The following is a 19402-nucleotide window of genomic DNA, read 5'->3' as shown; positions in this document are numbered from 1 at the left end:
AAAGAGTGAATGACAGGCCAATTTCAGACCTGCATCTTTCTCTTCTATAGCAATCGACAGCCACTGGCTGGTCCAAGACCTCAGCCTTGCAGTCTGTGTCCTCAGTGACTCTGCGGCCTCACAGGATTGGAAATCCAGGCTTGTCTCTGCTCCGACGCAGCGGGGTTCAGGGACGACTCCAGGGATCCTGGCCCCTGGCCCTTCAGAGGGACTTGTCGCACACTCACTCAGCATCTTATGCAGCTGGCCCGAGAGACAGCCAAAGATGAGATGGAGCTTCTAGAGGCGGCCCAGTGGACTCAGCAAAAAGAAACAGTCTGCAGGGAAATCCCAGGGGATGTCGTTCATGATGAGGTTGCCCAGGTTGCTCATTTACCCTTGCGCGGGTAAAAAACTGGATTAGGTCAGAACGGGAGCAGAACGTACTCCTGTAATGAAGCCTCAGCTCCCGGATGGTCTCCAGCTCCAGCATCCCCAGGATCTCGACAAGGCTGAGGAATGGCACTTGGACAATGACCAGTGTCTGACAGTGGAGGCGCAGACCGCCATGGTTCTTCTCGACTCTCTGGAGTATGTACGAGGGGAACCCAGACAGGTGGAAGAAGCCAAACAAACCACCTAGGAAAAGGTCTCTGTGTATTTCCTCGGGTTCTCGGTGATGCTAAGGCTGTTCTTTGTAACTGGGTGTCAGCTTGTCCGCCTCCGGCTCTTCTAGCATGTGAGTGATGACAAAGGGTGCAGGAGTAGCCTCCGAGCACTCCTCCCAGTTGGAGTGCTCAACGTCATGGGTAAAATCCAGCACCTTCAGCTTTGATCTCCTGTGGGGAATGAGGAGGAGAGCAGACATGAGGAATTTCAGGCCTGTAGAGCGGGGCCGGCAGGAGACCAGCAGCAGCGGCAGACCCTGGGGACCCACCACTGTGCCAACCAGCAGCCCTGCCCTCTGCCGTCCACTACGCCTTCTAGGTGCCCTCCTTGCTTCCCCACATTATACGTTGCCGGGATACCACCCAGGAACCCAGCCACACTCTTAACCACCTCAGTAGCATGATCAGCTCTGAACTATGCCAGGACTCTCTTCACGGAGGGACTCTGACAATGGCCTCAGGGCCTCATGATGACAGATGCTGCACCACCAGGAGAGGCTAGCACATGCTTGGACTCCACATCCCTGAATCCAGCTCCCACTTCTGCAATTCACTGTGCCCCTACCAGCACCCCATCTCTCCAGTTACCTGGGCCAAACAGCGTTAGGAGGAACCAATTCCAGCCCATCCAGGACGGCTTCCAAGAGGTCTTGAGTTCTTGACTGATCTCTTAACGGTCCCAGACGGAGGCAGGGAAAGGGCCAGGCCTGCACCATTGCTGTCACAGTCTTCGTGTGTCCCCCATCAAAGGCTGCTGTGGACAGAGTTGGGAAAAGGCCGACAGGGAGCTCTCCCAGGTCACGTACAGCTGAGGCCTTCTCATTCCGCAGGCTCTGTGCTGCAAGATCCAAGAGATTGAGAGGGTCTTGTCCACTCATCTCCACCAACCTGGCACAAGGTTAAGGGAAAAGCCTAAGTAGATTTTCACAGTGCTCAGCCTCCTCCTGTTGGCACAGGACACTCAGCCTCAACCACCCATCTTAGCAGGAAGTGAGACCCTAGGCGGTCCTCCACCTCTCCTGCCATCCTACAACTTCTAGTCCTAAATCTTCAACTCTTTCTCTGCTAGGTTCACCCAGTGTCCCTTAATACCAGCTAAGTGAAGGAAAACAATTATGGCTTCATCTCCATTCTTTATTGGACTTCAGAGAGTATAAATTGTTCCAAACCTAATTTCCTGAACTTTCCCAAAGATCATCACCATCTCCAAGGTGATTTCAAGGAGCCGGACAGAATAACCCATCTCTTACCCCAGTCCAGTGGTAAGAGGTCGGGTCCTGAGGTTTTGTTTGCCTTCTCTGGCAAGCAGAGCTTCTAAAACAATAACGGCAACTTTCCACAAGTTCAGATCTGTCCTCCTTCCTGCTCTATGGAATACGTTCCTATTCACATTCTACCAAGCTCAGAGCAATTCAGAGACTAGAAAATTATTTTTAAAAAATCAAGAAGACATAAAAAACCCCTCTTATGGGGCTAGTGAATTTTTGACATAAAATGTCAGAAAAAGACAAGAGAAGGGAACATTAAAGCACCATCGTGGGGTGCCTGGGTGGCTCAGCTCTGCGGCTGCCTTCAGCTCAGGTCATGATCCCAGGGTCTTGGGATTGAGCCCCGAATGGGGCTCCCTGCACTCAGCGAGGAGTCTGCTTCTCCCTCTGCCCTTCTTTCCCCGCTTGTCCTATCTCAAGTAAATAAATCTTCTTTAAAATGTACCATCTCGGGATCCCTGGGTGGCGCAGCGGTTTGGCGCCTGCCTTTGGCCCAGGGCGTGATCCTGGAGACCCGGGATCGAATCCCACATCGGGCTCCCGGTGCATGGAGCCTGCTTCTCCCTCTGCCTGTGTCTCTGCGCCTCTCTCTCTCTCTGTGACTATCATAAATAAATAAAAATTAAAAAAAAATGTACCATCTCAAGTATAAGTAGATACAAAGGTCGTTACTAAAACATTACTAAGAAGAACTAATTGGTGTTCTTTGAACAGAATCACAAAGCATTTCTTCTAGGAACAAGAGCAGACTGACACATTTGAGAATCTCTCAGTGAACTTCTGATGACACATGGACAACTGAGCCTGAGTGCTCTCAGCTGCCTCCTGAAACCCTAAATGAAGTAAAGGAATAGCTAAGACCAGAAAGTCAAGGAGAATGAATTAGCCCCCTCTTCAAGAAAAGCCAACTTTTAGAATCTGAAAAAGGTGGATTGGGAAACTAGTGTGCAGACTACAGAAGCCAACACCTAAGCCTATACAGGTGGTGAAATCAGAAATCAATTGCAGAACCCACGAGGCCTCAGGAGCAACAGCCGCAGGCAGGGCCCCAGGCGAGGGCCAGAGCCACCCGCCAGCACTGTGGTACTGGAGGAGGCTCTACAACCACATGCGTTTACCTCCACCACCAGCACGGCCAGCAATCCACACCCGGGCCCGACCTTCCTCTACTTCCCACCCCGACTGCTCTGCTGCTCCCTGGAGCAGTGCTCAGCCCTCACATCCCATGGCAGGCTGCTCTTCTGTGGGGCACAAGGGGAATGCGCTGGGGCAGGTTTGGTACATGAGCATTTAGAACCACCAAAACACTGGACTATGACCCAACTGAGCATGCTCCACTTATGTATGAGCAGGAAGGGGCACCTGCTCAGAGCTGAGGCCCGGGAGGCAGCTTATGGAGCAGGCAGGACAGGAGGGCACACCAGGCCCCTGTCACAACCACCAACTGTTCTGATGGCAGAGCTCCTCGGAAGCAGGAGGGCCCTTGCTGCAGAAGTGGCTGTGTGTGAACCCTCCCCTGTGCTTCTGAAATGTCCCATTTCTCTGAAGGAACAGCCCAAGAAGAGCCACATGCCTGGAACCCAGAGGGGTGTCTCTGCCCTTGCCCCTCCCTCATGCCCCTCTCACTCAGCAAAAAAGTCAGTCCAACTACTTGACTCCTCATGAGGGATGTATATCCTACTGATGGCTGCAGAGGACACAGAAAAGAGGTTCTCCAAAGGTCAGCAGTGAGAACTCCCACACTCTGAGGCGACCTCCATTCCCCTCCCCCTCAGCCTGTCAGCCTTCCTCCCAAATGCCTTTCTGAGGAGGAGCCATTCCCACCTACAGCTGCTCCCACCTGAAGCCACTAAGCATCTCCCCGCTGCGCATCTGCACCTGAACGATCCTCATCAACCTCCCTCTGTAGTTGCGGTGGCTGTTTAAGCACAGTCTACTTGTCACACTGACTTCTGCTTTCTCCCTTTGTGGAGATTCTCAGCCCAAGGCCTCGGGCCTCTGCCCAGCAGGTAGGAGGAGATGAGGCCTCTGGCTTCTGAGTGCAGCCAACAATGGGTCACTCCTCTTCTCCTCCACAAAATCCAGGATCTATTGCTGGCCAACTGACCACGTGCACCGCCTGAATGCACTTCACCTATGTGGGAAGGGTCTCCCCTGAGATTCCAGTGGCCTCTAATCCTGGGGAAGACTCAGAAGAGGAAGACCAGTGAGTAAATGATGGCCTTGGCCACTGCAGCTGGTCTTGGGCTATGATGGATACTCATCTTGTCCTCCCTGCATTATTTGTTGCAGATTCCCCTCAAGGTCCCTACAAACTCTGCTGTCCTCCTCGCTAAGTTGCCAGGTGGCCTTCCTCACACCTTCATCTCTAAAATTTCTGAGCCCCAGCTCACCAGGCCTCTTTTGGCAAGGGTTGTGGCACTTGTCTTTTTACTGTCACAACGGGGCAAGGGAATACCAAGAGGGTCCTGGATGAATCTCCTGGGAGTCAAACTTATTGCTCTTTATGCCCTGGTTTTAATTTTTTTTCTGATTTTATTTATTTATTCACGAGAGACACAGAAAGAGAGGCAGAGACAGAGGCAGAGGGAGAAGATTTCCCTCGGGGAGCCCGATGTGGGACTTGATCCAAGAAGTGCAGGATCACGCCATGAGCTGAAGGCAGGTGCTTAACTGCTGAGCCACCCAGGCGTCCTTCTATGTCCCGGTTTAAAAGCAGCCCTATCCTTTCCTAACCTGGGTCATTCACTCCAACCAAGAATGGGGGCTCCTTTGCTTGCCAACTCGGTGCTAGACACAAAGAGGATAAAGTCTTCAGGTGGCAGCCGTGGCTTCTAACTCTGTGGGACTCCTCCGCTCACCAGTGGATAGTTGTGGAACCTAACCAACGTTATCACTTGGTGGGTTTGACAGAACTTACCTCACAAGATGCAGTTCTGGGCATGCGGTCATGTCATGTCCAACGGTCTTCCACCAGGGCCCAGCAGCATTACAGGAACGGCTTTATGAAACATATCCGAGCCACCTCTGTGGACAGCATGGGTTTGCTCCAGACTCCTGGAAGGTATCGTTCCCTACCCATGATACACCCAATCTTCTGAGATCTGCTCAGTCTTATGCCCAAGTAACAAGGCTGCTTTCAACTGCAGCTTAGACTCTGCTGCTCTGCAGAGAACTTTCCTATTCTGGGATACACTCAAAAGTCGAAGTCTTTTTGGGTTCAGTCAGTTAAGAGTCTGACTTTGGTCAGGTCGTGATCTCAACGTCCTAGAATGGAGCCCTGCATTGGGAACTTTGGCTCAGGTTGTGATCTCAATGTCCTGGGATCGTGCCCGGTGTTGGGATCCGTGCTCAGCAGGGAACCTGCTTCTCCCTCTCCCTCTGCTCCTGCCCTGTGCTCTCCTTCTTTAACAAATAAAACCTTTTTTTTTTTTTAAGTGGCAGTCTTTTGTGTCACCTGGTATACAAGGCAGGGAAGTGTTCTGAGATGTGGAATATGTTGTCTCCAAAACCTGAAAAGTCCTCTCAGGCATTGTGCTTCCTTCTCTGCAGGAGATTCAAGTGGTATAACTCATGTTTTACTTTGGATGATAGGACCCAGCATGTCCCCAACTGTTGGGGCACTCAAAATTGTTCTCATGTGGCAGATAATCGAATCTTCACAGGCATCTTCTCCAACAATGGAATGCACGTTTCTTACCAAGGCTTCCAATGTGCCAGACATTTCCTGTAATCTAACTCCATTGACAAGCTATCAGAGGAGCAAATCGGCACAATGTTCTTCAGATACCCAGGTGGTACGTGAACTATGACAGACTGGAAAGGTACAACCCTGGAGCAATGGGAAATGCATACTGTTGTCTGCTCCATGTGAATCCAAACGGTATCTGATAGGGATAGAAAGAAACACATTTGCCAACTAATGTTTGTATACCATGTACCTGAGAAGTCATGAATCTGGCTTGAGCGAAGAGACTACATCTGGCATAGCAGCCTCAGTTGGGGCTACTATCTGGGTGAATTTATGGAAATTTCGGCCAACCTCCAGGATGAATCTGGTTTCTGCAGGGGTAGACAGGTGAATTAAATGGAAATATGACAAGGACCATCACTTGAATCCTTTATATCCTTAAGAGGAATAAAATTAGGGATGCCTGGGTGGCTCAGTAGTTGAGCATTTGTCTTAGGGTCAGGGAGTGATCCTGGGGTCCCAGGATCCAGTCCCACATTGGACTCCCTGCACGGAGCCTGCTTCTCCTCCCTCTGCCTATGTCTCTACCTCTCTCTCTCTGTCTCATGTGAATAAATAAAATCTTTTTTAAAAACAAAGGAATAAAAAAAACACCAAACAAAACAAAACAACAAAAGAGTAACAAAAATATCCGTCATTCCTCCTAGATTGTGATATTGTTTTATACTTACTATTTTGACCAGGGATGGAAACAGGTACAGAGGCCTCCACTTGGCCTCCACAATCATGATAGTTCTGATCCTACAAATGAAAGACGCAATGTGTGTTCTGCATGGATTTTCAAACATTCTATTCCATTACACATCTGCAAACTGAGTAATGTCACACGGTTACCATTGTGAGCTGGATCCTGACCTGGGATTCTATTTATTTGGCTCCCCATAGGCCCCATCCTAACAGTGAGCCACGATTATGTTTTGTATATCCAGAAACTAATGTTAACTCTGACCCTACATCCAACAATATTAAAATTCTTGGTATATTCCCCCTTCCCCAGTCCACTCCTCAAATTACTCCTAGAGTCCAATCCCCCTTGTTTATTTACATTTACCCAAATGTGGTAGGCAGCCTCCCAAATGGCCACAATGATTCTAGCCTCCTGGTATTCAGTCATTCCCTTGTGAAGTCCCCTGCCTCACTGAGTAAGGCAGACCTGTGACAATCTGTGACAATTACAATGTGTGACTTCCAACGTTAGGTCATAAAAGGCATTGTGACTTCCGCTTTGCTTCCCCTGGATCACTTGCTTTCACGTCATGGAAACACCCAAGTAGCCTTATGGAAACATCCATGAGGCAAGGAATTGAGGCCTCTGGTCAAAAACTTACTGGCCGGGCACCGGGGTGGCCCAAGTCATGATCCCAGGGTCTTGGGGTCAAGCCCCACATCAGGCTCTCTGTTCAGCAGGGAGCCTGCTGCTCCCCCTGCTTGTGCATGTGAGTAAGCTGCCTTGGAAGTGGACATCCCAGGCTCAGCTCAACCTTCAAATGACTACAGCCCCAACCCACATCTTGTGTGCATTCTCAGAGACACCATGAGCCAGCACTATCTGGCTAAGCTTTAACTAGATTTTTGACCCACAGAAACCACGTGAGATAACAAAAATAGTCAATTATGCTACTAAGTTTTGGGGTAACTTATTGCACAGCTACAGGTAAAAGATATGCTGAATAACTGTACGAAAATTCCTGGAAGAATATTTAACCCCTTGCCATACATACATGGTCCTTTGTTCTGGGGACCTGGCCTCCTCTTCAAAGACTAGACAGTCCCAGGCCTGAACACTGACTAGAACTTGGCAAGGGATCATGCCTTTGTATTGAGCCGTCTTCAGCCTCCCATCATCCAGCCTTGATTTCTTTTGATAATAAGAGTACTACTCCTGGTGGCTGACCTTCCATTTTGTACGAAAAACACTGGGCTCTTCAAACCATTTCTGGAACCCTTTGTGGGTTGGTGCCTTGGCTGCCACTCCAACCTCATGGCTCACAGTAAATGGTGTAAACCTGGCCTCTGATGGTTCAATGCCACCGCCTGACCTCAAGTGCTGCAGGGTCCTGTCATCCGTTTCTATGACAGCCACTCTTACTGTTTGTCAGCACTGGCCTATGCACGTACCCCACCACTGAACTGTTTAACGACGCTGCTGTCCCTCTCATCAGCATATTCCTAGAGCCTTGGTAAATGATGTGTTTGTCGGTGCTTCCTGTGGAATATATCCATTTGCTTGGGTTTTCTTACCTTAGAAAGTCATCATATGTATCCCAGCTTCACAATCCCTGAGCGGTTTAGCCTTCAGCTGCCATCTGTCAGGGGTCCAGCAATTTCAACCTCACTGAGCACGGGCCGTAGCTTCCTTTCATGCTTCTAGAAGCCATCCTTGTAGCAAGTTCACACAAACTCCTGCGGTCCCTGACAGAATGTCAAACCTTGTATCTCAGAAGAATACTCCCAAAGCAGTAAATTCACCCTACCCAATCTGAATCCCCCTCTCCTTTATCAAGCACCTATACTCCAGTCCCAAACACAGTCCCCAAGCTGGTACTTGCTGGTTAGGTCGTTCAGCCTCCTTAGGGTGTAGTACCTTCATCTGCCTTCTCAGCCTGAGCGCATCTCCTGCTCTGTTATGCTGGAACATAGCCCCAGTTACACACAAGGGGAGAAACTGGAGAAGAGGGCAAGAAGAGCAAATCCTGTCTCAGTGAAGGATAGCTCTGCAAGTATTCAAATAAAAGACTTTGATGGGGTTTTTGTTTCTTAGGGGGATGGTTTTTTGTTTTTTTTTTTTTTTTTTGGTTTTGTGTCTTGCTGTTTTCTTTTTAGGTAGGCCTCATGCCGAGTATGGGGACAGAACTCACCCCCCAAAGTCAAGAACTAAGCCAAGATCGAGTGCAATGCTTAACCAACAGAGCAACCCAAGTGCCCTAAAGATTTTAGCTTTGCTCGTTTTGTTTTTAAGATTTTATTTATTCTTGAGAGAGACAGAGAAAGAGGCAGAGACCTAGGCAGAGGGAGAAGCAGGCTCCGTGCCAGGAGCGCTATGCAGGACTTGATCCCAGGACCCCAGGATCAAGCCTTGAACAGAAGGCAGATAGATGCCCAACTACTGAGCCACCCAGGCGTCCCAAGATTTTAGTTTTTAATAGAGTGGGAGGGCAGCCCGGGTGGCTCAGTGGTTTAGCGCGCCATCAGCCCAGGGCCTGATCCTGGAGACCCGGGATCGAGTCCCACGTCAGGCTCCCTGCAAGGGGCCCGCCTCTGCCTCTGACTGTGCCCCTCTCTCTGTCATAAATAAATAAAATTTAAAAAAAACTAGAGTGGCTTGGCCCACTCAGTCCCATGGGCTCAGAGGGTTCAGGACGATTTCAGATCACAGGGGCCTCAATGCAGGTAACTCCATCGACACGCCCAGGGGCCAGTCTTTCCCGAACGGGAGGACTTTAGCACAGCAAACCCGCCGTGGCTGGGAGTTGAGGCTTCTCGGGAACTCCGCTTCCCTGGTCAGTAGGTCCCAGGCGGACCCTTAGCTGCTCGGCCCGCATCCCCCACGCCCACCAGCCGAGAGGAAGGCGTCCTGGCCGCTCCCCAGCAGCTCCCGAGGCGGGCTCTCGATCGCCAGTCGGCTCCCTGCCTCCGTGCGCCCGGCCCAGCACAGCCGTCCAACGCCGGGGTCCCCCTCGCTAACCACTTACTCGTCAGGACGCTCCCCAGAGCGCGTGGTGTGCGCGGGCTCGTGCCCTCCGTCCGCGGGCCGCCCTCCCGAGTCAGCGATTCAGCGCCGCTGACGCCCTGACCCTGACCGTGGGGCCTGCGCATCCGCAGCCCGAGGCGAGGCCCCGCGGGGGGCGGGGCGGGGCGGGGGCGGGGGCGGCTGCGACCGGGCCTAGCACGTGCCCTCGGGCCTCGGGTCGAGGCGACCAGGCCGCGCAGGTGGCGCAGGCGGCTCGAGCCCGAGAGAACGGCTCCGCCGGCCCGGCCCGTGGTGCCGCCGCCCGCACCCCCGGGGCCGACCGTCCGCCGTCCCGTCACACCCGGGGGCGCGGGGAGCCTGGGCCAGGCTGCGGCACACCCCGCCGTCCCGCGGCCTCGCAGGTGGGCTCGGGGCTCCTGCTCCACGTGGCGAGGCCCGGTGACCCCGGAGCCCCCCGCCGCTGACAATGGCGACGTGGGGACCCGAGTCGTCCCAAGAGCCCGGAACGGAAGGCTCAGAGCCTGACCGCGGCGCCGCGAAGCTGCCTCTGGCTCCCACGGCGGCGCCGGGAGGGGCGGCTTCTCCCTGAGTCACGTGGGGTGTGGGAGGGAAGAGCCTGCGCCCCTCCCCGGGTCACGCGGTCGGCAGCGGGCACAGCCGCGCCCCTTCCGTGGGTCACCTGCGGGGAGGGCCTGCGCTTGTGGGTTGTTTGGTGGCCAATTAGCCATCATAGAGCGTAACGCCCAGTGCTCATCCCGTCAAGTGCCCCCTCAGGGCCCGTCGCCCAGTCACCCCCACCCCCGCCCTCCTCCCCTTCCACCTCCCCTAGCTCGTTTCCCGGAGTTAGGAGTCTTCATGTTCTGTCTCCCTTTCTGACGTTTCCCACACGTTTCTTCTCCCTTCCCTCATATTCCCTTTCACTATTATTTATATTCCCCAGATGAATGAGAACATACACTGTCTGTCCTCCTCCGACTGACTTACTTCACTCAGCATAATACCCTCCAGGTCCATCCACGTTGAAGCAAACGGTGGGTATTTGTCGTTTCTAATGGCTGAGGAATATTCCATTGTTTTTTTTTAAACTTTTTTTTTTAATTTTTATTTATTTATGATAGTCACAGAGAGAGAGAGAGAGAGAGAAGCAGAGACATAGGCAGAGGGAGAAGCAGGCTCCATGCACCGGGAGCCCGACGTGGGACTCGATCCCGGGTCTCCAGGATCGCGCCCTGGGTCAAAGGCAGGCGCCAAACCGCTGCGCCACCCAGGGATCCCTATTCCATTGTATACGTAGACCACAGCTTCTTGACCGGAGGCTCCTTCCACAGTTTGGCTATCGTAGCCATTGCTGCTAGAAACATCGGGGTGCAGGTGTCCCGGCGTTTCACTGCATCTGTATCATTGGGGTAAATCCCCAGCAGTGCAATTGCTGGGTCGTAGGGCAGGTCTATTTTTACCTCTTTGAGGAACCTCCACACAGTTTTCCAGAGCGTCTGCACCAGTTCCCATTCCCACCAACAGTGTAAGAGGGTTCCCCTTTCTCCACATCCTCTCCAACATTTGTGGTTTCCTGCCTTGTTAATTTTCCCCATTCTCACTGGTGTGAGGTGGTATCTCATTGTGGTTTTGATTTGTATTTCCCTGATGGCAAGTGATGCGGAGCATTTTCTCATGTGCGTGTTGGCCATGTCTATGTCTTCCTCTGTGAGATTTCTCTTCATGTCTTTTGCCCATTTCATGATTGGATTGTTTGTTTCTTTGGTGTTGAGTTTAATAAGTTCCTTATAGATCTAGGATACTAGCCCTTTATCTGATACGTCATTTGCAAATATCTTCTCCCACTCCGCAGGTTGTCTTTTAGTTCTGTTGTTTCTTTTGCCTGCAGAAGCTTCTTATCTTGATGAAGTCCCGATAGTTCATTTTTGCTTTTGTTTCTTTTGCCTTCGTGGACGTATCTTGCAAGCAGTTACTGTGGCCGAGTTCAAAAAGGGTGTTGCCTGTGTTCTCCTCTAGGATTTTGGTGGAATCTTATCTCACATTTAGATCTTTCATCCATTTTGAGTTTATCTTTGTGTATGGTGCAAGGGAGTGGTCTAGTTTCATTCTTCTGCATGTGGATGTCCACTTTTCCCAGCACCATTTATTGAAGAGACTGTCTTTTTTCCAGTGGATAGTCTTTCCTCCTTTGTCGAATATTAGTTGACCATGAAGCGCAGGGTCCACTTCTGGGTTCTCTATTCTGTTCCATTGATCTTTGTGTCTGTTTTTGTGCCAGGACCACACTGTCTTGATGACCACAGGTTTGTAGTACAACCTGAAATCTGGCATTGTGTTGCCCCCAGCTCTGGTTTTCTTTTTTAATATTCCCCTGGCTAGGGGATCCCTGGGTGGCACAGCGGTTTGGCGCCTGCCTTTGGCCCAGGGCACGATCCTGGAGAACCGGGATCGAATCCCACGTCGGGCTCCCGGTGCATGGAGCCTGCTTCTCCCTCTGCCTATGTCTCTGCCTCTCTCTCTCTCTCTCTCTGTGACTATCATAAATAAATAAAAATTTTAAAAAAAAATTAATATTCCCCTGGCTATTCAGAGTCTTTTCTGATTCCACACAAATCTTAAAATAATTTGTTCCAACTCTGTGAAGAAAGTCCATGGTATTTTGAATGGGATTGCATTAAACGTGTGCTTCTTAGGTAGCCGGAGCCGGAGCATGGGAAGTGAACCAGGGCCTGCTCCCTGAAGTCCTCTCGGGCGGCCGGATGGGGCCTGATGGCATCACACTGGTCACCTGGGCAGGACTGTGGGCAGGGCCTGGGATCACTTGTCTGCTCACCCCCGTGTTGCGGGTGGCCAGCGTGCTGGGCAGGAGGGAGGAGCACCAGCATGGGCCTGGAAACCTTGAGGACTGAGATCGGGCCGTGGACTGGGCGCCCAGACTCTGGGACTGGCTTGTAGCCAGCCTGGTGTGACGAGGAGACGGAGGAGGGGGTGACCCTGGAGGACCCCAGAGGCAGCTAGACCCTGGGAGGGTCCCTCTGGGAATTGGGCAGAAAGAGCTTCTGAACCCGAGGGAGGGATCCTTGCACGCAGAAGTCCCAGCACTTGGTGTAAGGATTAGGGGCTGCAAGGCAGCCCTGCCCCAGTGATCAGCTTGACGACCCCCCCCCACCCTTTACCTTGGGTTTTGGTGCACCAAAAGGGTCCCCAGAGGTCTGCAGAGGCATGCTCTGAACCGTGTTTTGTGGAGAGAGCAGGTTCTCAACCTTCTCTCCTAATGGCATCAGGTAGCTGATGAAGTAACTACTTCTTAATGGAAGTCTCTCCTGTGCCAGGCACCCTGACAAGGGCTTTATGTACTACCTTTTGTCCTCCTAAGAATCTTGCTGGAGGGTTCTGCACACACCCTTCATTTTCTGTCTGACCCATATAGTTTTCTCCTTCTGGAACATTCTTTTTAATTTAATAGTCTTCATAAGGATATCCTTGTATATTTTTCATTCCAAGACCCTGATCCCATTCCCAAGATCCCGTTCATGTATCTTCCTAGAATAAAAACATTTTGTACGTAGTGCCTCTGCTAGATTCACTGATGAATGTGCACAGAGTAAGACTGTGTGATAGTTGATTTCATGTGTCAGTTTGACTCCTCCAAAGGATGCTCAGATTCAATGTAACTTCTAGGTGTGTCTGTGAAGGTGTCTCTAAGTTAAATTAGCATTTGAACCAGTGCACTCATTAAAGGCCGTGGCCCTCGCCAAGGTGGGTGGGCATCTTCCTGTCCAGGAGGGCCTGAATAGAACAGACACGGGGAGGAAGGGGACTTTGTCCCTTTCTGCTTCCTGCCTGTCTCCTGAGCAAGGACATTTGCCTTCTCCTGTCCTTGGACTGGGATTTACTCTATGGGCTCCCCTGGTTCTTTGAACTCCCCTGAGCCTTTGGACTCAGACTGAATTACCCCCACTGTGTTACACACACACACAAACACACACACACACGGTCTACGACTCGAAGACACACATCCTGGGACTTCTCAATCTCCATACCTGATTGAGGTGATTTCTCATAATAGATCTCTTCCTTTGCATATGTCCCATTGGTTCTGTTTCTCTGAAGAAACTTGATTAATAGGGACGTAAGTCTCTATCTGAGCATCCGGACAGCCTCCAGCTGCACAACCTGCATAGTTTTGTGGGCAGCATGGACGCAGAGAGCAGGCCTCAGGCCTTCTAGAAGTGCTTGGTGATGGGGTCAAACTCAGGTGAGGCAGGGATGGGACACACAGAACTTCTGCAGGTGCAGGGACTGGCCAAGGAGAGGGCGCAGGACCCCGGGGATTATTGCTTTCCCTGGGGAGACTATTGTGAAGAGGAGAGAGATTAGGAAGGCTGAGGCCAAGCCCCGGGGGGGACCTGATGGGGGCAAAGGCTTCTCTACCTCTTCCCCCACCTGTCCTGGGCCCCACATGGGGGGGTCCCCAAGTCCCTATTGGTGTTTCTTTCTCAGAAGCTGTGAGTCACTGCTGCTCCAGTCTAGGAGGGAAGAGGACTGGGTTTGGTGGGAGGGAGTGGCAGGAGCATGGAAGGGGACAGAGTATCCTCCTTACCCCAGGGCCCCAGCATTTTCTCTGCACAAAGCAGGGGTTTTCACCACCCTGAGGATATATTGTCTCTACTGGTTCACCAGACATGTAAATCTGGACAAGAACCATGTTACTGTGCAGTTCGGCTCCCTTAGGAGGACGTTGAGGTTCCCCTACCTCAGGGACCCCACCTTGCAGGCCGGCCTCCTGGGCACTGGCCCGTGAGCTCGCAGCAGGTGCATCCTCCCCAGACACTTCCCTGGGGCCAAGGCAAGAGCCACAGAGGCTGCCATGGGACCGTTCCCCAACCGCCAACTCAAGAAAGTTCAGGATGGTGGCAGCCAGGAAGCAGGCATGCAACGGCCCCGCCCCTGGGAGGGCACAGGAAGGTGCTGGCCCAGCCCCGAGAAGGCCCCAGAACCAGCGCAAAGCTAACAGCCCAGCACGTCCACACCATGTCCTGGATCCCTGTCCTGCTGGCACTTCTGGCACACTGCATAGGTGAGAACACCCCGGAGTTCACTACCCCGGCCCCATCCCCGGCCTTCCTCTGCATGCCCCCCACCATGCCCATATGTTTCTGTGTCCCCAGGTGGTGGCCCCCAGCCGGTGCTGAACCAGCCACCATCCATGTCCTCATCCCTCGGAACCACAATCCACCTGCCTTGCACCTTGAGCAGGGACCACGATGTCAGCGTTTACAACATCTTCTGGTACCAGCAGAAGCCCGGCCAGCCTCCCAGATTCTTGCTGAGATATTTCTCCCACTTGGACAACCACCAGGGCTTTAAGATCTCCCCTCGCTTCTCTGGATCCAAAGATGTGGCCAAGAACACCGGGTATTTGAGCATCTCGGAGCTGCAGCCTGAGGATGAGGCTACATATTTCTGTGCTGTGGGGGCCCAGAGCTTGGAGAGGGAGAAGGAGATGAGGAGGGAAGAGAAGGAGGCTGCTGGCCCAGGGTCCCAGGCTCCCCCGGACACACTCGCCTTGAAGTGACACAGAGGCCATGTGTCCTCAGGGAAGGGCGGGTGTGGGTGAGGAGGGAAGGGCTCAGAGAAGAGTTGGGGCTCACCTTCTTCTTGTCTGGCAACACAGTTTAGACCCCAATGGAGGCCAGATTGGGGCATTAAAGTCGCTTGTGTTTTGGGAAGTCGGCTTGCTGAGTCTGGTGTGCCTGGTGTCCTGAGCTGTACTGAGGAGGCCCCAGCTCTTCTGGGAAAGGTCCGAGGGAGTGGAACACACCCAAAACCCACAAAGGGTGAAGGTCCAAGGAGCCTGGCTCATCACAGTCTGCTCGGCCCAAGCCCCTGCTCTGGTGGGTCACGCTGGGCACAGGGGCTGCACCTTGGAGGACATCCCTGTTGAGGACAGGATGCTGTGTGGCGCAGGAGTTACAGGGTAAACCAGCCTCTGGGGAGGACAGTGGGTGCTTAGTGGTAGGTTGAGTACTACCTCGGTACTACTGACATTCGAACCCAGTTCTTTGTTGTGGGGCTGTCCCATGCGCTGTCAGATGTTTGAGGCATCCCTAGCCACTACCCAGCAGATGCCAGTACCTGCGCCTTCCTGCCCCTAATTATGACAACCAAAAATGTCTCCAAGCGTTGCCAAATGTCCCCCAGATGGCAAAATTACTTTGATTAAACACCATTGATCTAGGCAAGAGAAATGCATGGATTCCTCTTTCCGAGAGAGTGGCAGCAGTTGGCAACTATTTTCTATAAAGAGCCAAATAGTAAATAATTTGGGCTTTCTTTTTTTTTTAAGATTTTATTTATTCATTCACAGAGACAGAGACAGAGAGGCAGAGACACAGGCAGAGGGAGAAGCAGGCTCCATGCAGGAAGCCCGATGCGGGACTCAATCTCGAGGCTCCAGGATCACACCCCGGGCTGCAGGCGGCGCTAAACCGCTGCGCCACCAGGGCTGCCCAGTTCTGTCCTTATAACGTCACAGTGGTCACAGAGAATACATATATAGATGGGCATGGCTGTGTTCCTCTTTAACTTTACTTAAAGAAACAGGGCCACACCAGATATGCCCCAGAGCTTGTTAACTTCTACTCCAGAAGAACAGTCCTCCCACTGGGGTTCAATCGAGCCATGCTTGGTCGGGCAATTAAGGTCAATCTCAATTCCTCCTGCTTGATAACTCCATGGAAATCTCTGGACCCATGGAAAAACCTGGAAGTGAGCAGCGTGACCTTGCCAATTAGCTTACTGGGTGAAGAGGAAACAGTGGGTCTGCCTGCAGCCCTGACCCATCAGGCAGCACCCTGAGCCCCTGGGTGGCAGGACAGGACATGTCCTGCAGAAAGTGGCCTCATACGTAGGTACCTAGGGGGGACATGCCTCATACTCAGAGAGGTGCCAGGCAAACAATCTGTCTTGTGATCCCAAACTTGGCTGAGAACGTCCATTTACCAAGGGGTTCCCCCCAGAGAGCTGGGCACATGTCAGTACTGGCCCTTCCCCACATGCGTAAAACAATGTTCTCAGCTCATGCCATGTTCCAGGTGCCCTCTGGGCTTCTACTTCCTCAAATGCACTGTGTTCTTCTTCTTATACTTCTTATACTTTTCCTCATCAGTCACCAGGCCTGGCCTTCCTCCTTGTCAAGTCCTTTCCTTTAGCCTGGGTCATTCCTCACCTTGACCGTCCCCACCGCTACAGTCTATACCCTCCAATCCTCCTCCCCGTTACTCCTAGATCCAGCCTTGCCTGCACAACTCCTCTCTAACCTTTGATTATCTCCCACCTTTGAGGTCACATACGCAAGCCACATCTATAATTTTTAATTGTCTGTTGGCTGTATTTTTTACATTTTTTATAAGTCTATTTATTTATTTATTTATTTATTAGAGATACATAGAGAGAGAAGCAGGCTCCATGCTGGGAGCCTGATGTGGGACTCGATCCCGGGTCTCCAGGATCACACCCTGGGCTGAAGGCGGTGCTAAACCGGTAAGCCACCGGGGCTGCCCAGTTGGTTGTATTTTTTAAAAGGTAAGAAGAAAGAGATGAAACTATTTTTAATAGTGCAATTTATTTAAGCCAATACATCCCAAATATTTATCAGTTCAGCATGCAACCAATATAAAAATTAGCTATGATATGTCTCAAACTCTTCTTTCATACAAAATCTTCAAACTCCAGTGTGTATTTTACACTCATGGCTCATCCCAATTTGGACCAGGCCCATTCTGAGTGATCAACAGCTGTCTATGGCTTGGGCAGGACAGTACAGATTGAAAGGATAAAATTCAGACTCCTTATCATAACATAGCCTGTGGAGTCTGGTCCAGATTTGGTCCCAAATCCCATGTCTTACACACCCCTCTAAGTGTTTCTGCCACATTAAGCCATCTGCAATTGATCTGACACCTCATTCTCTTGGTTGTCTCCAACCTTTCTTCCAAGCCATTCATTTGTGGACAGGACATCCTGTCCCTTTACAGTGTCCTCCAGCCAGCTTCCCAACTCAGAGTTCCACAATAATCTCAAATCTCACTCCTTGCACAAGATTTCCCTCACCTCTTTATGAAGTTACCAGCTTCCTGCCATATGTGAACATTTTGTTTTCCTTTAGTGCCTACCACACAGATCTAAATTTACTTTGTAAGTCTCTCTCCTTTACTAATCCACAAATTCTTGGTGGGCAAGATCTGTTCTACTAGTGAATGTGTCTGATATATGTGAGGTGCTGACAGAGTTGAGTGAATGGATGAATGAGTAATTGATTGCATGACTGAGTGAATTCTTGAGTTCCAAAGACCCTGCCATTCTAGGATCTCTGAGATGGCTGGGATCTTGTGATTCCCTAAGAAGGGAAACTAAGTCACATCAGTGACTGGCCACATTCTGTCCAGCTGTCTGTGTCTCTCTCTCTTTCTCACACACACACACCTCTGATGCCTCACATGTGAAGCTGGTGATCATATACAGTACCTGGGAGTGGTGTGGGAAGGAAATGGTCAAAATAGGCCAATACAGGGAAGGCAACATTTGGGGAACTTCCTGAATCAGTAACAGAGGAGAGAGATGTCAGAGAGGGTGGGGTTCCCAGACTGTTGGGATCTGGTGCCTGGTACCGAAAGAGCTATGGGGCCCCCCAATCCCCTCAACCCACCAAGCATCTTCAGCGCTCCCAGCTGTGATACAGAACAAGAGTGTGGGGTGATGGGCACTGAGGAGGGCACCTGATGGGATGAGCATTGGGTGTTATACTATATATTGGTAAATTGAAATTAAATAAAAATAAATAAAAATTTTAAAAAGAAAAAGAGAAAAAAGAAAAGAAAGGAATAAGAGCATGGGGTGCTAACAATTGTGGTCTGTGTGCAGAAACACTTGACACCAATTCCAAATTTGACACAGAAATACAGGACCCAATAGGCTTGGATATGGCACCAGTGGTCCTGAAGATGGAGGCCTCAATAGTTTGACCTGAGTTAGATCCTGAAACCCTTAAAATCTGATGAAGACTCAGGGGTCTTGGGGGAATCGAGTGCACCAATCAGAGTGAAAAATGCAAGGGGCCCTTGGAGCATATAGAAGGCCAGCATGGTTTGGCAGGATGAGCTGGGGAAGGTGGCCCCACATAACAAGCAGGCATGGAATTCACATGCAGAGACCCTCTAGGACATGGGGAGTCCTTGTGTTTCATTCTAAGTTGTGAGGTTTTTTTTTTTTAAGATTTTATTTATTTATTCATGAGAGACAGAGAGAGAGAGGCAGAGACACAGGCAGAGGGAGAAGCAGGCTCCATGCAGGGAGCCCAATGCGGGACTCGATCCCAGGTCCCCAGGATCAGGCCCTGGGCCGAAGGTGGTGCTAAACCGCTGAACCCCCCGGGCTGCCCTCTAAGTTGTGTTTTTGTTGATGTAAACACAATGTCCAAATCTGTTCAGTCATTACTGGATGCAAGCTGGGGATGTCCTCATTCCTGCATTCCTCCTTCACGTTGGTAAGAAAACTTCCCCTCACCAGTGATTTAGTCCCCTGAGCAACTATGTATATGGTAAAGGCAAGATAAATGTTTCATCTTTGTTCTTTTTATTTACCACCTATCAAAATAACAAGTCAGTGTGCCAGCTTCATCCAACTTTGATTTGTTAGTGTGTGATACACCCATGGGTATAAGCACATTTGAGGGGTTTAAATCCACTTCAGGTATTAGAAGTTTTTCTGTCTTTGATCAGTACAAGCCCATTTAGATTGGTCTCCAATCAGGAACGTGTGGATGTGTCAAAAACGGTAGACTTAATTTTGTTTTCGGTATTTAAAAAATGTGGGCAAAAAAAATAGATAAATAAAATAAAATAAAAAATGTGGGCAAATTTTCATTCCAACTACTTCTCAAAGGGATGATGATTTAGAACACACTGAATGGGGAAATGGGTCTCACACGGATAAAGACCCCAGTGATGAGAAAATCATTCTTTTGCAACCCTTAATGTGATCATAG

General features: G+C 50.9%; 2 protein-coding genes across 9 annotated transcripts; one reads left to right on the top strand and one right to left on the bottom strand.

The window, feature by feature from the left end:
- Positions 1-34: 34 nt before the first annotated feature.
- Positions 35-9431, bottom strand: LOC140629631 (melanoma antigen preferentially expressed in tumors-like). Of its 7 annotated transcripts, XM_072819133.1 has the most exons (7): positions 9359-9431; positions 8251-8331; positions 7908-8078; positions 6338-6407; positions 4836-5802; positions 1236-1535; positions 35-818 (listed from the first exon to the last, which is right to left on the bottom strand). In XM_072819133.1, the coding sequence occupies exons 5-7, from the start codon at positions 4865-4867 to the stop codon at positions 662-664; spliced, it is 489 nt and encodes a 162-aa protein (XP_072675234.1). In that variant the 5' UTR covers positions 4868-5802; positions 6338-6407; positions 7908-8078; positions 8251-8331; positions 9359-9431; the 3' UTR covers positions 35-661. The 7 variants fall into 7 exon arrangements, with proteins under 7 accessions (XP_072675234.1, XP_072675235.1, XP_072675233.1 ...); XM_072819134.1 differs by lacking the exon at positions 9359-9431 and having other exon boundaries at positions 8174-9311; XM_072819132.1 differs by lacking the exon at positions 9359-9431 and having other exon boundaries at positions 8251-9311.
- A 138-nt stretch (positions 9432-9569) lies between these two features.
- LOC140629634 (immunoglobulin iota chain-like) lies at positions 9570-15646 on the top strand. 2 transcript variants are annotated; one of them, XM_072819139.1, is made up of 4 exons: positions 9570-9758; positions 10298-10388; positions 14075-14434; positions 14526-15646. In XM_072819139.1, exons 3-4 carry the CDS (start codon positions 14389-14391, stop codon positions 14930-14932), a joined length of 453 nt encoding a protein of 150 aa, XP_072675240.1. In that variant the 5' UTR covers positions 9570-9758; positions 10298-10388; positions 14075-14388; the 3' UTR covers positions 14933-15646. The 2 variants fall into 2 exon arrangements, 1 of the variants encoding a protein (XP_072675240.1); XR_012027458.1 differs by lacking the exon at positions 14075-14434 and having other exon boundaries at positions 9576-9758; positions 14526-14663.
- Positions 15647-19402: the final 3756 nt, after the last annotated feature.

Source organism: Canis lupus, assembly GCF_048164855.1.
Source record: "Canis lupus baileyi chromosome 27 unlocalized genomic scaffold, mCanLup2.hap1 SUPER_27_unloc_3, whole genome shotgun sequence".
Lineage (NCBI taxonomy): Eukaryota > Metazoa > Chordata > Mammalia > Carnivora > Canidae > Canis > Canis lupus.
Note: the sequence above shows the minus strand (reverse complement) of the source record. Positions and strands in the feature narration are given on the sequence as shown.